The sequence below is a fragment of the Tympanuchus pallidicinctus genome, unplaced genomic scaffold (assembly GCF_026119805.1).
Source record: "Tympanuchus pallidicinctus isolate F22 unplaced genomic scaffold, pur_lepc_1.0 scaffold31, whole genome shotgun sequence".
Lineage (NCBI taxonomy): Eukaryota > Metazoa > Chordata > Aves > Galliformes > Phasianidae > Tympanuchus > Tympanuchus pallidicinctus.
This window is the reverse complement of record NW_026294749.1, coordinates 10,252,046-10,267,356: the sequence shown is the minus strand read 5'-3', so window position 1 is coordinate 10,267,356 and position 15,311 is coordinate 10,252,046. Positions and strand designations below refer to the sequence as shown.

Below are 15,311 nucleotides of genomic sequence, written 5' to 3'. Positions count from 1 at the left end.
CCCTACTTTTTTAACCAAAGAAGAGCACAATCCTGCGGATTCTTACAGATCAGCATGCACACCGTTAGTGAGCTGCATCTTTGACTCGATGCTAAACAATAGGAATTTCTTCCCATCCCAATAATGTTCCAGAATATTGGGTTTTTCCTCAAAGAAGCACAGCCAAGCTGTGCTTCAATTGATGTTATGGAAAATATAAGAAAAATATAAAAAAATTATTCAGTCACATACAAAGGCAACTTCAGATTCCTGGAAGAACAGCCCAAAGTACTCCATGTTTACCTCAGTCATGCACTGATCAACACACAAATTTCAGAACGTCAATAAATGCAGAATCCCACAGTTAATAAGATTACAAAGCTCCAGATTACCAATAGGTTGGACTGATACCATTTCAAACTCAGACTGAAACAATTCTTCAGAAACAATGAAAAAACAAAGTTTGAAGACAAACACATACTTAGCCAGTTTTCTAGAATGTTTTGTTATATGCACATGTATCATGCATAAAAATATAGTCAAACTCCCAGTGGGTGAGGTGAAATTAAAGCCAGATCATCTGTGTGGTATGAAAAACAAAACATCAGTCAAAGGAAAGAGAAAGAGCTGATAGTTTGTAGGCAGGGATGTAGGATGAGCATGAGATTATGTACGTATTATTTTACAGAGCATTATACTGTATAAAATCAACTATTTGACTGCAAAGCAAAGCTCGACAGGTGATTCAGCTGAGCAAATGACAAAACTGTGGCCTCCTATAGTGCCCAATAACAGAAAAGAATAAAGACAGGTGGGTTTTTCTGTGAAAATGCAGCTACATAGGTAAAAGAGGCAGACAATGCTTCTCTACTAACTTAAGTTACAGTGATGTTTCCACAAGCAACAGATATAGAGTATCCAGTGTTATCTCAAACACATCTTCATAGGATCATAGGGTAGGACAGGTTAGAAGGGACCTAAGGAGACCAATCATCCAGCCCAAGCTCTTCTTGTTTTAGCACAATCAGCTATGTTTCAAAAAACCCACCCAATTCCTTTCACTGATATCTTTAATACAGTTTACAACTAGAAAACTTTTTTTTTTTTTTTTTTCTTTTTAAAATTTATCAAGTTTAAGTCTTCTAGTGCCACACTGCATGGACAGGAGAGGAGGCAGAGCACCAAGGCAGGCAGCTGCCCACCTGGGTGTGGGGCAAGAGAGAGGAGTTTCCAGTCAGATCACGGAACAGCACTTCTCATGGATACCAAGTGGAACAGGCACAGCAAAGGCCACAGTTGCATGAGGGAAACGTCTAGCAATCATGTGCCTGATGGCAACCAGCATGAGGATCAGAGCAGAGAGGCATGAGGCATCAGCCAGAAAACATCCTGGGGCTAAGACATGTTTTCCATTCTGAGAGGGGGATGGGATACAGGAATTTCCACCATCAAGAGAATGATGTGTGACATAGGCATGCCCCAGTTCCAGAGAACAGGACAAGGCACAGGCATGGGGCACAGGCAAATCAACCACCAAGAAAATTACATCAAATCCAGGCATACTATCGTCTAGATAATGGTGTGGGATCAAGTGGTTTCCATCATGCAGAGAACACCCTGAAGCCCAGTCCATGAGCCAGAGATAAGCGTGGGGCAAAGGAATGCCTATTGTCCAGGGAACGGTGGGAGGCACAGGTGCCCCTAGGCCAGAGAACACATCAGGGTTCAAACAAACCTGTCATCCAACAAGAGTGAGAAGGTGAATCAAGACATTACAGTACGACACACAGTGGTGCCCCCTGGACAGGTCATATAGCAGGAGGCTACTGATCCCTCATTCAACAGCGGATACTGAGGAATCAGTGGAGGTGAGTCATCCAGACTGCAGCATAATTTGTAGCAGTGTCCACTGGCAAGAAAATGGCATGGGGCTATTGATTCTCCAGCAGCAGTGGACAGTGAAGAACCAATGGAAGTGGATCCTTCAGAAGATGAAGCCAAGCAGGTGAGAGTGGATCCACCTGCCACAACAGATGGTCCAGCACCACCCTGCATCTCTGCACTTGCCATCAAAGTGCAGAAATAGAGGTTCAGGTGAGCCTGGCCAGCTCCCTACTGAAAGCACAGACCTCTCATCCTTCACCACTTTGAAGATTGCAACCTGGACATCTTGCGTGTTGTGCCAGCAATAAGTAATCCTTCTGTTATCAGCAAGCATGGTGTGAGCACTCATTCCTGACCCCAGTGCTTGTGAAGAGCTGTCATCTCTACTGCACAGAGCCCCAGAACAGGGGGTGAGACAAGACTCGTCTTGCTTTGGGCTGCTGCACTGTGGGCACAGGAGGATTCCCTCTGAGAGCCCCATATGCCTGAGGTGGGGATGTCTCTGTCTCCAATGGATTCCCCATCAGAAGAAGCCAAACAGAGGAGAGTGGATCCATCTGCCATCACAGAGATGACCGAGTCCTTAACCCAAATTTGCTGTTAGTAAGTTTACGCACCTCATTCTTTTTGCTTGTAGTGGACAAAGGAAGACTGGCAAACATCATTTGGAAATTACTGTTTCCCAGTAACTCCAAAACCTTCTAGTGTCTGGTTGCATCTTTCTCCATATTCACACAAACCATATACAGCTTGACAGAATTGCCAGACTACAAGCATGGGACTGAGATACCATATCTGTACTCTACAATTTTAACAGTAGTAGTGAATTGTTTCATTTCAGCTTTGCATGAGTTGCATTCTGTGCTGAGCTAAAATAAAAGCTTCAGCACTTGTTGCCCATATGCAGCGAAGGCTGCTGTCCCACATGCTCATAACTTAGGCAGGAGTGCAAACTGAAAAGGATCATTCGATGGGACTGGGGCCTCCTGTGAAGTCCAAGCAATAAGCAATAAGACAGACAAACCTTTAGCCACCCTCACAGCAGAATTCTGCAACAAAGAAACCACCACTCTCAGCTTACACTCTTCATTTACAGAGCTCTGATCATGACAGCACCTAAACTTTCTGTACTAAAGTGAGTCGAGGAAATGAAATTATCCTTGATAATAAACTTTCGACCTTCATGCTGAATTTAGATGGATTCAATACAGATGGCAGACGTGTGAGAAGGTTTCCAACCAACTGCAAGTAAATACAGACAGCAGTATTTGCATGTGAAAAAAAAAAAAATTGAACATTGAAAACAGTAACTTATTTCCTCTTTAAAACATTCTTGCATATACCTACATACAATCATGAAAATTTATATACATTTTAGTTATATATATATAGTTTTAGCCATCACTTCCACAGCAATGCAATATGCAAGTTTATGGAGTTATTTCTGCCGCAGTTTTGGTTTGAGCAAAAAGAAAAATCCCAAATATTTTCCAACTTTGTTTAGTTACACTACAAATTCTCTGACAAAACAATTTAGCTAACTCACCATACTGCTGTGATCATCAATGAAGTCATCAAACATCATTCAAACATCTTACATTTCTCACAAGGTTGCTGGCACCTGCCAATGAAGTGCTGTATTTCTGACTGAGGCAATACTGGTCACTTTCTGTACAGAAAACACCACTCTCTACCACTTTAAAGATTTAAAGCTGATAAAGTACTACAGGAATAGTTTTGTTATGCTCCTAAAGAAATTTGTTTCGAGATGAACAGCCTTTAAAATACCAAATACTGAGCCACACACAATTTTGTCCTTTCTGTTCTATTCAAAGGGCATAGCTAAGAAAGCTGATAGGAATAGAAAGGAACATGGCCCTTACTGCTGGTCACACTTGAAGTGGCACATTACTGTACAACAGTTTCAATCAGTTTTTTGGGGTTTCTACCAATGGTCAATTCAGCAGCTGAATTATTCCATGACAAAAGCAAGCTTCTGCATTTCATTGGCAACATTTCAACTTGTTCTCATGAAAAACAAGAGTTTTGTTGAACAAAGACAAAGAAAAAAGCCCCAACAATCCTCAATGTCTAACAATTCTGTGACACTCAGTAGGTAGATGGTCTTCTGAAATAAAAACAAAAGAACACCACACTTGTCAGCAAGGACAAGCATGGATCAGGCAGACTTTTGCATTAATCCTGCTCCTGCAAGTTTCTGCATGCTTTTGTGTTCTCTCTCAAGCCCCAAGGACAACAATCAATACACATTTAATGAGATAAACATCCAAAGCTATCAACCACCTGTTTCCAGTATTCAATATATTCACCTTTTTTTACTGAATTCATCTGGCTTAAAATGGTTAAAAAAAAAAAATAATAATAATCTGTAATATAATATGTTAAACACTGATAACGTAAAGCTCTCATAACAAATCATAACCTACTCCCTCTGAATACTCTAATATTTATCACGTTTATGTGTGTATATGTAACCATACATCTTTTTAACACATATTAGATAAATACCCATGTTTTTCCATTTCTTAATGACATTTCTCAACTGTGTGCTCTCTCCAGTTCTTACCAGGACTTTGAAAATGAAACATATAAAACTACAACGGTCACTTGGTGCAACAAGTTTCATTTTAAACTTACCCCACTGTAGAATAATTAAAAAAAAAAAAAAAGTCAGCCTTCCTGGAATGAAAAATCCTTTTTAAAATGTAAATGATGAATTTGCTCTTCCTTCAGCAGCCTGTTGGAAATAACCTGAGCTACTAGATACATGCACAAAAACGAAAATAACGCTCCCTAAAAAAGCACCACTCCAAGAAAGAAAAAGTCATCTTCAATTCTCATAACCGTACTTCCACATGTAAGGAAATCAAACCAATGCAAGCTCTACCCTGACTCTGTCCAGCACCATTTCCATGGGCCTCAATTGATATAATGCCACTTCTCAGGAACACTCATGTTTGGCTCAAGTCTTGTCTTAGTTTTTTACATACTTGTTAGTGATGGGACAGTTGATTCATTTCACTCTCATAAGAAGAAAAAAACAAAAACAGAAATCCCATAGCAGAAGGGAGAGATGTCTAGCAAAAGAGGCAGTAAGAACCCCAACTGCATGACCCCAAACAAATCTCAATTAGGGTAAGGTAGCCTACTAATGCTCACAATCAGTTTGGAGAAATCATACATACTTTACAGAGGAGAAATTTCAATTCACTTATCCTTTGAAGCAATACAAAGCAAAATGCAGTGTCTGACACTGGTTCAGTTTCCCACACTACTATTAGCTCAACACTACTTAAACCACAAGCTCTGTGCTTGCATAAATTAAGTAGGAGCACTTACCCACTTCCAGCTACAGTGGCTACAAATGATTCATATTCTAATCCTATTCCACTCCATAATTTCCTCACATTCATATATGCAAAAGTACATTTCCTACATTTCCACTCCACAGCCCAAATAAGTTTGTTGAAGTTTTTATTCAGTGGCCTATTTTACAGACCATAAACAGAAAACATTTTGGCCAGTAAGGTAAACCTGCTACTCAGAAGCATGAGTTCAATTGAGGAAAGAAGTTCAGCGTGTTATAAATTCAGTACTAGTGTATTTAGAATGAGGTCATCCTTGATTAAGAACAATCTCTGTTTTCATCCTGCTAAAACAGGTGGCATACTTCCAACAAACTAATGTAACATGTTTTAGGTACGTGCTGGTTTTGTCAGGACAGCCATGGCCTTGCCCGAACTCAAGAAAGACACACCGTGAAAGACTCTGGGAAGATAACAAAACAGAAGCCTGAAAATTCTCACTCAAAATGGCGCCTCCATCTTCACCACTGAAATCACACGCCTGGCCTGGGAAAACAGCAGCCAGCACTAAGAGATTAAGAGGAACTTCATGCCTCAGATGCAAGCACATGGCAGACATGGCAAAGCAGCACAGGAAACACGGAGAGTAACCAATACCTATTTCTGCTAACTTTAAAATCTTCTTTGCTTAGAAAAGGTTTGTGGAACTACGCAATTCTATCAACTGTGAGAGGAAAGAGAAGAAAAGTTTTGCATTCAAACTAGAAACAACTGCCGTCAAGTCCAAATAGAATACGATCCTTTTTCCAGTGCTGTTCATTTTCTTACAAAGAGCTTCCAGGTGGCTATAGGTGCATGTATATTGTGCTCTAAAATGCCACTGAAGGAGTATAGATGCGTCCACATTGACAAAAAGAAAGCTGGAAAGTGTTGCTCTATGAACTAGAGACAACTACCTTCAAAATCAGAAGCTTTCTTTACCCATATCACTAAAACTTAACAGTTCGGCAAATGTTTTCAAATAGAAGCGTATCTTTTACACACAGCAATAAATTTACCTGATTTTCAACATCTGTGAACAGTGCTTGTAGTACACGGATACTCCAGGAGCCACAGAGCTAGGAAGCTGCAACTACACTTAAGTCAGAAAGTTCACATTCAGATGTATGAAGTCATGGCACAGAGCTGTTTTCCCACATATTTTCTTCTTTAAAACGGCCATCAACTACATACCAGTCCCTTTAGGGCACAAGGCTAAAGAACAAAACATGTAACGCTTACCACATAGTGTCAAACTAAGGCCACAGCACTACCTAAACTCTAAAACCTCTTTACCTAACCAATATCAGTGTACTTCAAATATTCCCAGATGCGTTCATGTGAAAGTAACACATATTTCCAAAATAATGTTAATTTCTGAACACATCATGTCCTGAACAGGTTTTTGTTTTTGTTTTTTGTCATTGTTTTCTTTCACCTTGTTCAATATCAGATATTTACTTGTACACAGTTATAGCTCAGGCTTTTGCAAATCTCCTTTGCAAAACGCAATCACGTAACACATTCAAGCATGTGGAGCCCACAATCCTTTATCTTCTAAAAATAATACATCCAGAAAACAGTAAATTTTACATGGTTTTCTTCTCTACATTTTTATAACAGCATGCATGTACGTTTTTTTACATTTTCATTCATGTCAGAGATGGGTGCAAAAACTGAAAAATGCACTCAAGCATAGCAAAAAAGCCTTCCACTAAGGAATACATCACTGAATCCTCACCTACAGGTGTGTCTACAATCAGCCTGAGAAAAAAAAATAATGCAATACAATATTCTAAGTGCTAAAAAAAAAGTAGTTCACACATAAAAGTAGTTTTTGTACGTAAAAATAGTATGTTGTAACATATGGCTCTAGTCTCCTGTTCATGGTGATTATTTCTTGTTTAATTTTAATACAATTTCAACTGCTCTAAGCATTGCAAAGGGACTTCATTAAACGTTAGGTTTTTAATTGTAGTAATCCACTTGTAAGAACTTAAATATACAGTAGTTGCTATGAATTTAACCATACACTTTTGATAGAATTTACTCCATGTCAAGAAACACATGCTTTGCCACATGGCTATAGCCTCTTCTAATGCTGCATGTAGACTCTGAGAAACTCTTCCAGTGTACACTTTTCCTGTATTTTAAAGATTGTAGATCATTATCTTTCTAGTGAAGATTTCCACTTCAGCATAAGATTTGTTCCATGCATGTAGAGCCCTCTGCTACTGAGCAGCTGATCTTTTTGTAGAAGGATATCAAAACAGCAAGACAAGTCTTCCCTTTGTGAACCCATTCTGACTATGCCTGTTGATAGCAGGCACAACATCCCTTTCAGTAAGATTATTCACACAGCACCACTTACCCACAGTTCTTAGAACTATCCTGTGAAGTACTCACACACACCTTCCAACTCACGGCTACATATTGTTTCTGAATAATGCAATGTAGCAAGGTCATAGCCCTCATCTCAAACAAGAGTGGAAATAATCACCTTATGATAATAAGATCAACAAAATGACTTGTGCTGAAATACCACTGTTTCCTCTTCCAGAGATATTTCACAGTTGAAACTTTACTGAAAGTATAAGCAATTACAAGTCACAAATTATATTTATGCTGGCAAATTAGTAAAATATATAAAGACTGTTTAAACGAAGTGGTAACTATTTCAATTTGGTGTGGAAATCTGTTTTTCTCCGTTTGGCTGCTTTTTTTTTTTTTTTGCTCACAAAAACAGGAGTTTGATTTGCACAAGTGTGTAATATAAATGTAATACGTAATTGTTAACAAAAGAAAACCTTCCTCTGGGGTTATCTTCACTTGCAAAGATGAAAAGCAGCAGAAAATAAATCTTCCCTCCAAGCAACCTTTCGTAGTTATTAAAGACTAATCTCCTTCCCTACTTAACAGCAACAACAGCAATAGATATGGAGAAATTCCATAGCAAGCAGAAGTACTGGTGCCTTTTACTTTACCACCTAGCCCAATGGATTATAAGAGCTTTAAACAATTCGGTAGTTAAAAAATGAACTATCAAAACACATTTTTCAAAAACTTAAAAAGCATGTTTCTCGCCTTGAAGCAGACAAAAACTTGCTGTACAATTATTCTACACACATATAGTCACAATATCAAGATCTACTAAACTGATGATTTTTTCTTTTAACTAAAATTTCAGTGAGAGCAAACATCAAGAAAACAACAGCAATTCCCTCAAAAAGCAAATTAACACATGCTTGACAGCCGATGAGTAAAGACGCTCCTTTTAGTAAACACATCACATCCCCAATTAAATTTTAACTTGTCCTTTGGGTAAAGCTGATGGTTAAAAGATCAAATGGCTGTACATGATTAAAATAATCATAAATTCATTGACAGAGGAGAAAAAGCAATACAGAAAGGCACATCCCATGAATATCTCATCAGAAAACTCATGAAAGTTCACAGAACATTAAAATAATTGGGCCTGGAAAAGATCTCAGGATGTCTCCTCATTACGATCAGTTACGAGCAAGACAAGGTTGCTCAGGGCTCCTTGAAGTTGGTTGCAAGGATGAAGATAGCACAGCCTCTGCAAAAAATGTCTTTCAGTGCTTGACTTTCTTTTTTTTTCCCCTCAAATCTCTTTCATACAGCCAGCCCAAAAACACTTTTTGGTTTATGCCAGTTGCCCCTCGTCCTTCCAACACACACCTCTCCAAACAGTCTGGCTCCATCTCCTCAATAACATCCTCAAAGGTAATAGAGGGCTGATATTAATTAGACAAATACCCATAAAAAAATACATAGTAGAAAATACAGCACAGGTAGAGAGCATAACCAGAACTGAAATACTTTTCTCACATGCTGTGATGACATTCACAGCACAATGCAACACTCTCAGGCACAAAGGTGCTTTTTTTGAAAGATTCTTCTTGTGTTGAGAACTGATTTTTCCAATAGAAGTACCTTTGCTTTGACAGCCCACATACAATAAATGTTCAATTTGTTACTCAACTAAAAAAAAAAACAAAGCTACAAACCAACATTATGATAGGACACAACAGGACCTAATTTTGTATCATCCAAGCTTCATACACGCAGTTTGCTGCTGCTTCAATTTTAAGATGTATGTGGGAAGCACCCTGTTGTTTAGAGATACAAGGTCTCATCACTTCATGGTAAAAATCAAAAAAAGCACAAGTTGCTATTCTCTGAGCCAGAACAGACAAATTCAATATTCCTCAAACACGTTAGAACACACACATCATTCATACCCACATTTAGTGAGCATGATAAAGAATGACATGAAACAAAAATCAAAGTTGTCCATCTGCATCATCAGGAAATGCCAGCATCTGAGAGTATGAAATAAAGCATGCTGTAGGAAAGGAACGACTCTCTGTGAAGAGAGGAAACAAAGATCACACTATTAGTGTGTCAGAAAAGAAAGGAGTATACAGAAACAAAATAGGAATAAACCCAGACAACAGATTGCATCAGGTTCATTAACAGAGCAAGAGAAACAAAGTTCAAGGAAATATTTTTAGCTAGACCCTTATCCAACTCCTCTGCTTACAGGACACACACCATACCACATCAATTCAATTCTGGCATATGATCAGTAAAATAGAAAGATGGCCACAACTGGAAAAAAATCTTGTCATCAGCTCTGTTAGCCAACACACTAACTGGAAGTATCTGGGAAAAGGGGCTTGGCTGTTTGGGTTTTTTGTTTTTTTGTGTGTGTGTGTGTTTTTTTTTTTAACAATAGCTTGGGGAAAAAATGGTCGTATAGTCATTGAGTGCAGTATTAGCACTCAGGAAATGAAGCCCTTTGATGGGAGGAGGAAAATTTAACTGCGCCACCTGTGGGCAAACTATTCCAAATTACAGCCCCAGGATGTGTTTCAGCACAGCAAGAAACTTCTCTGGTCTCTCCAAATTCCTGAGCATGAACTGTATTCTTCTAACCAAAATAGATTTTGACAAACAGTCCTTCAGCAATGTATCACACCAAGCAAATGATTGCACAAATATCTGCACTTGCTTAATAAAGGGAAAAATTTACAAGTAACATGCTGAAGCATTTATTGATACTGCACAACCACAGCTCTAAGTGTACAGGTTGTTACTTCCAGTTACTCCCCACTACAACTACATTTTGACAGACATCAGAGACAGAAGTTGCTGCCATGTCATACTTATCAACATCACTGGAATGCTAGAGAAATAGAAAACAATCTTCAGAAGCCTACTGTTAACGACAGGTAAATTCACCTTCTGAGAAAAAGCACAGTAGCTTTAAGTATGTACCATATAGCATTTTAATAAGAAGAGACTGATTATGTGCAATTAAATTATGAACAAACAGCCTAGCAAATCACTTAAAAAAAACCCTCTCCTGAAGAAAATAACACTACCATGAAAAGAAATACAGAAGCATCTAATAGATTAACAGTTCTCCTAGAGAAGTGTAGTGATAATCTAAGTTATCAAAACTGAAAAAAACACACAAATCCATTGTAGAGAACTTCCCACTGCAGCATTCACACTGAGCAGTCTTTTTTGTTGTTGTTCTAAAATAATTACATCTCCATTGAAAATAGGAATTAACAAAATTAAACTGTATATTCACTGATAATTCAATCTTCAGAGACAGATGTTTCAACTTACTTGATTGAGTTTCTGAAGTGGTCTTCAGCTGGATTTTTTACTGTACAGCTGTTCAGCAACCATAAATCTGCTTCAGCAGAGTTATCTAGAAGAAAAAGACAAATATTACAAAATATCAAACAATTCCTACTTTCTATCATACAAAAAAGACTCAACTTGGCAGCTATCAATAAATAGGCTATTCACAGAATGATTAACATCTGAAATACCACATGATTTCACGATCTTTGCTTACTTATTTTTCTTTTTTTTCTTTTTTTCTTTTTTTTTTTTTTTTTTTTAAATGTAAGGGCATTTCTGTTAGCCCTTATTTTTTCATAAAGGAACATTACACAGCTTTCCCAGCACAATGAGGTGCCAGAAGGTTGCACATTATCAAAAATAACGAAAAATGCATTATACCTGGCCTACATAAACGGAGATAATTTACAAAAGTGCATAGAGATGCCTTCTGAAAATCAAGGAAGTAGTCAAGAAGAGCAGGTTCCATTAACAAAACAGAGCAATTGCTTCCAGTCTATTTTGAATTACTAAAATAAGAGAGAATCAGAATGCACAAAGCATGAATTTCCACTAAAGAGAAAAGTCCAAGTAGCCCATTTGGAAGGAAATGTTTGCATTTCTAGTTCAGATCACAACTTGGTTGTGATATAATTATATTGAAGTTGTATTTAGACAGAAGATACTCATGCAATGAGTGTCTGCATTCACTCAAATTAGCAAGTAAACTTCCAGAACTGAAACTTTCTGTACGTTCACAACCTACTGACATCTGAATACAACAAGAGAACTGAACTCCACCATCACCTGCAGAAGCACATACCAACTCTAACACTGTAAAAATTCTATCATACAGACCTCCCAAAACAGCTATCTTTCTTGAAAAGACAGAATGCATCTTCTCAAATAAAGGAATGAAGATAATCTATCTCAAATACCCAGCGCTCTCATACTGATCTGAACAATTCACATCTCCTTGGATAGGAAAATCTGTGCTACGCTTGATGCTATTCAGAATATCTGAAGTATGCAGTTACTTTTAAGTAACGTATGTCAATGAAAAATGAGCAGAGTGAGAACATCAATCACTGGTAAGGTGCCTTACCTGAATGGACATGAAAAGTGGAAGAAAGTTTGTAACAATTTGAGTATGTTTACAAATGCTCTCATCAAGGAGGTACTGGCATACACACGAACATCCTTCACCTACACCATACTTTAGACTGCAAACACTAGATAAGAAAAATCTTTCCACCTGTCTTTACCAACGTTGTTTCCAAAGAAACAATGCTTTTCTATTAGCTATCGGACACTTAACTTAAGAAGCAAGTGAAATGAAACTAATAAATACATCTTTTAGTTGTGTATATTAAACAAGAGAAAGTATTCAGAAGTTTGTGGAGTTGTTTGTTGTTTTTTTTTGTTTGTTTGTTTTTAATTACTTCTGTTGATAAAGATTACACTGCTAAATCGAATCAAATACTGGCCTCTTCTACAATAGGACAAAGGCTACAAAGGAGTCATCTAAAATGACATTAAGATCTCCCACTATTTTAAGCATAAAGCAAACATACCAATATCTGACTTTGTGTTCTAATAGAAAAAAAAGGAAAAAAAAAGTGCCAATGTCAAAACAAAAATGGAACAAGCAAAAGACTCTCTCCTTCAACCCAGTCAGTATGAAAACAATTCAGTGTTTCTATCAACTCTTTGAAAGGGTAGAGAACTGCGGGACAAGGGGAAATGGTTTTAAGTCAAGGGAGGGAAGATTTAGGTTGGATGTCAGGGGGAAGTTCTTTACCAAGAGAGTGGTGAGGTGCTGGAACAGCTGCCCAGAGAGGCTGTGGATGCCCCGTCCCTGGAGGTGTTCAAGGCCAGGTTGGATGGGACCCTGGGCAGCCTGGTCTGGTATTGAATGTGGAGGTTGGTGGCCCTGCATGTGGCAGGGGGTTGGAGATTCACGATCCTTGAGGTCCCTTCCAACCCTGGCCATTCTGTGGTTCTGTATACTAATGAACTTAACATCACCGTTAGGAATATAAATATCAGATTAGGAAAAAAAAAAAAAAAAAAAAAGAGAACAATGTACAGAAGAAGAAAAAAAAGCATCGTTTCAAAATCAGAAAAAGAGCAAACTCTTGGCCCAATCCAATTCACCAAGTATGAAGCAAGATTTTCCATTAAAACCAACAAACCTTTGTAGTTCTTACTGTCAGCATAAAACACTTAAATCCAGCACCCCAACCAAGATGCACCCACCTGCCAGTCACAAGAGTTCCATGTCATAAAAGGCCATGCACACATCTAACAAGAGTTTCAGCAGTAAAAACATATCACTATAAACTGTTAAAAGTTTCAAGCCACAGAGATGTCTTCATTTACATGACAGAAGTTGCAGTGCATGAAACACTTTCAGTTCCTCCCTGTACCATGCAGAGCCTCCGTGGAAAAGGAATCAACAGCTTCCTTACCACAACACCTTTCACTAAAGCTAGCACAACCTGTCCTGGAACCTGGATAGAGAGAATGCATTTATGTTTAGCAGGCCTCTACGTGGTAACCCAATAGGAAACATTCCACACAACGTGCTGCATTCCATGCTATGAACACATCAACTGTTGGTCTGGGAGTCCGTGGAACAACTGCAACACCTGCACACCCTTTAAGCAAAGAAAAAGCCTCCCAAATTCATTCCAACCCATTTCTTCATAGATTTCACTCCCTCATAGAGCAGATGGAGTGCAATAAAATCTTCTGTAGAAAAGCATCTCCCACAGCCCAGGTAAAATGAAGCATCAAAAATCTACATATTTAAGAGCCATTTAAGAGAAAGAAAAGTGTAGCTGAAGCTCACTCTCTCTTTTCACTAACATTTATTTCATCTCATGTAGCTTTTTGGTTCCTGTCTTTTTTTTTTCTTAATCTTTTTTTATTAACTCTCTCCTATAAAGATATTTTTATTAATTTGTATTTAAAAACATTAAATATCACATTAATTTAAGAAATCTACCGATCAAAGTTCATATCATAACTTCAAAATGACAGCTAACCGTCCTTAGTTCTCTCCTTCACTATTATATCCAAATTCAGTCTAAATTCAATAGGATCTTCTGCATTTCCTCAATCAGATTTCTGTTTCAGGACATTATTTACAAACAGTGTATTTTTGCATCAGGTTGCAAAAAAAAAAAAGAAAAAGCAGCACTAGTTCAGATTGCAGGAGCACTTCTTGCTTTCAGAATATTTGATGCACTTATGCTAAATGCAAGAAAGACTTTGATAGGTATATTAAAAAAGGGTAAAATATCAAATCAAACATAGATGTATGTTTGAATCACCATGAAGCTTAATAAGCACTAAATATTCAACAGTGGGAACAAGATCTTTTACAAGCTGTGTTCTGACCAGACTAGCCACAAGGGCTGAGTGAGGGCTTGAAGTAAAACAGCTTTGACAAATAGCTCAGGCTTCCAAATACATAAACAGGCGGGATCAGAAAGACCCGAGGCTTCTGTGTATGCTTAAGGACAAATGATGTGAACTGTTTTTGGTCTGCATGGTAAACACCGCACGAACACAGTGCTGTGCCTACTAAGGCAGCCCGTGCAACAAGGTTTCTTGGAAAGTCTCCTTCCTGCCAATCTTAGCCACTCTGCCACCCACCCCGTCAGATTCCAGTGGAGCAGGGACTGATTCATTCAGCAGGCTGATGCTCATCATCTTAGCACCAGCATTAGGAAAAAAATGCAGTGAAGAACAGAGGTTTGTGTTTGGGAATTCTCACAGCTCTTACCGAGGACAACCTCACATTTAAAGAAGGTTTTGCTAGCAAGCTGATCATACTGTGATAAATAAAACTGAATCAACAACCACGAGCAGCACAGTGAACATCAATTATGTTTGTGAATAGAAGACAGACGCCTTTTCCTACACACTGCAACAAACTGCCTTTCACTAAGGGGATTTTATTTCTTTATCTTTTCTCCGCATTCAGTCTAAAAGTACTTCAAAATGACAGTATTCTGCTGCTCACTGATGTTTGGTAAGCTACCTAAGAAGATCTTGTATGTTAAAATGCTTTTTAGAAGTTACAACAACTCACCATTATACTAAATGCTCAGAAACAGGACTCAAAACCACAGCCTTCTTACTTTGTGACATCTTTTCCATGAAAGAAACACTACACTGGAAATAAACCACAAATTCTATCATGCTCTCTGCAAAACAACGTAGTCTACAAAGAAATCTAAAGGTCATGGAAACTTCTGAACATCCAACTTAATTGAGAAGCTTTGGAAAACACGAACTGACAACATTATGCAATACTAGGAGGCTAAAACAGCATGAGTTTGAAACACTGTTACATCCACAGAGGAAAAAAAACATTTGCAATTATTTTCTAACCAGTACTTGGGGGTT

General features: G+C 38.1%; 1 protein-coding gene across 2 annotated transcripts in view; it reads right to left on the bottom strand.

Annotated features, from left to right (window-relative positions):
- The window catches only part of CDKAL1 (CDK5 regulatory subunit associated protein 1 like 1), a 364,386-nt gene that overhangs the window by 291,774 nt on the left and 57,301 nt on the right, over positions 1 to 15,311 (bottom strand). For both annotated transcript variants that reach the window (XM_052697955.1, XM_052697956.1), the window contains exon 5: positions 10,893 to 10,977. In XM_052697955.1, coding sequence (XP_052553915.1) covers positions 10,893 to 10,977 — 85 coding nt within the window. The remainder of the gene's footprint in view (positions 1 to 10,892; positions 10,978 to 15,311) is intronic.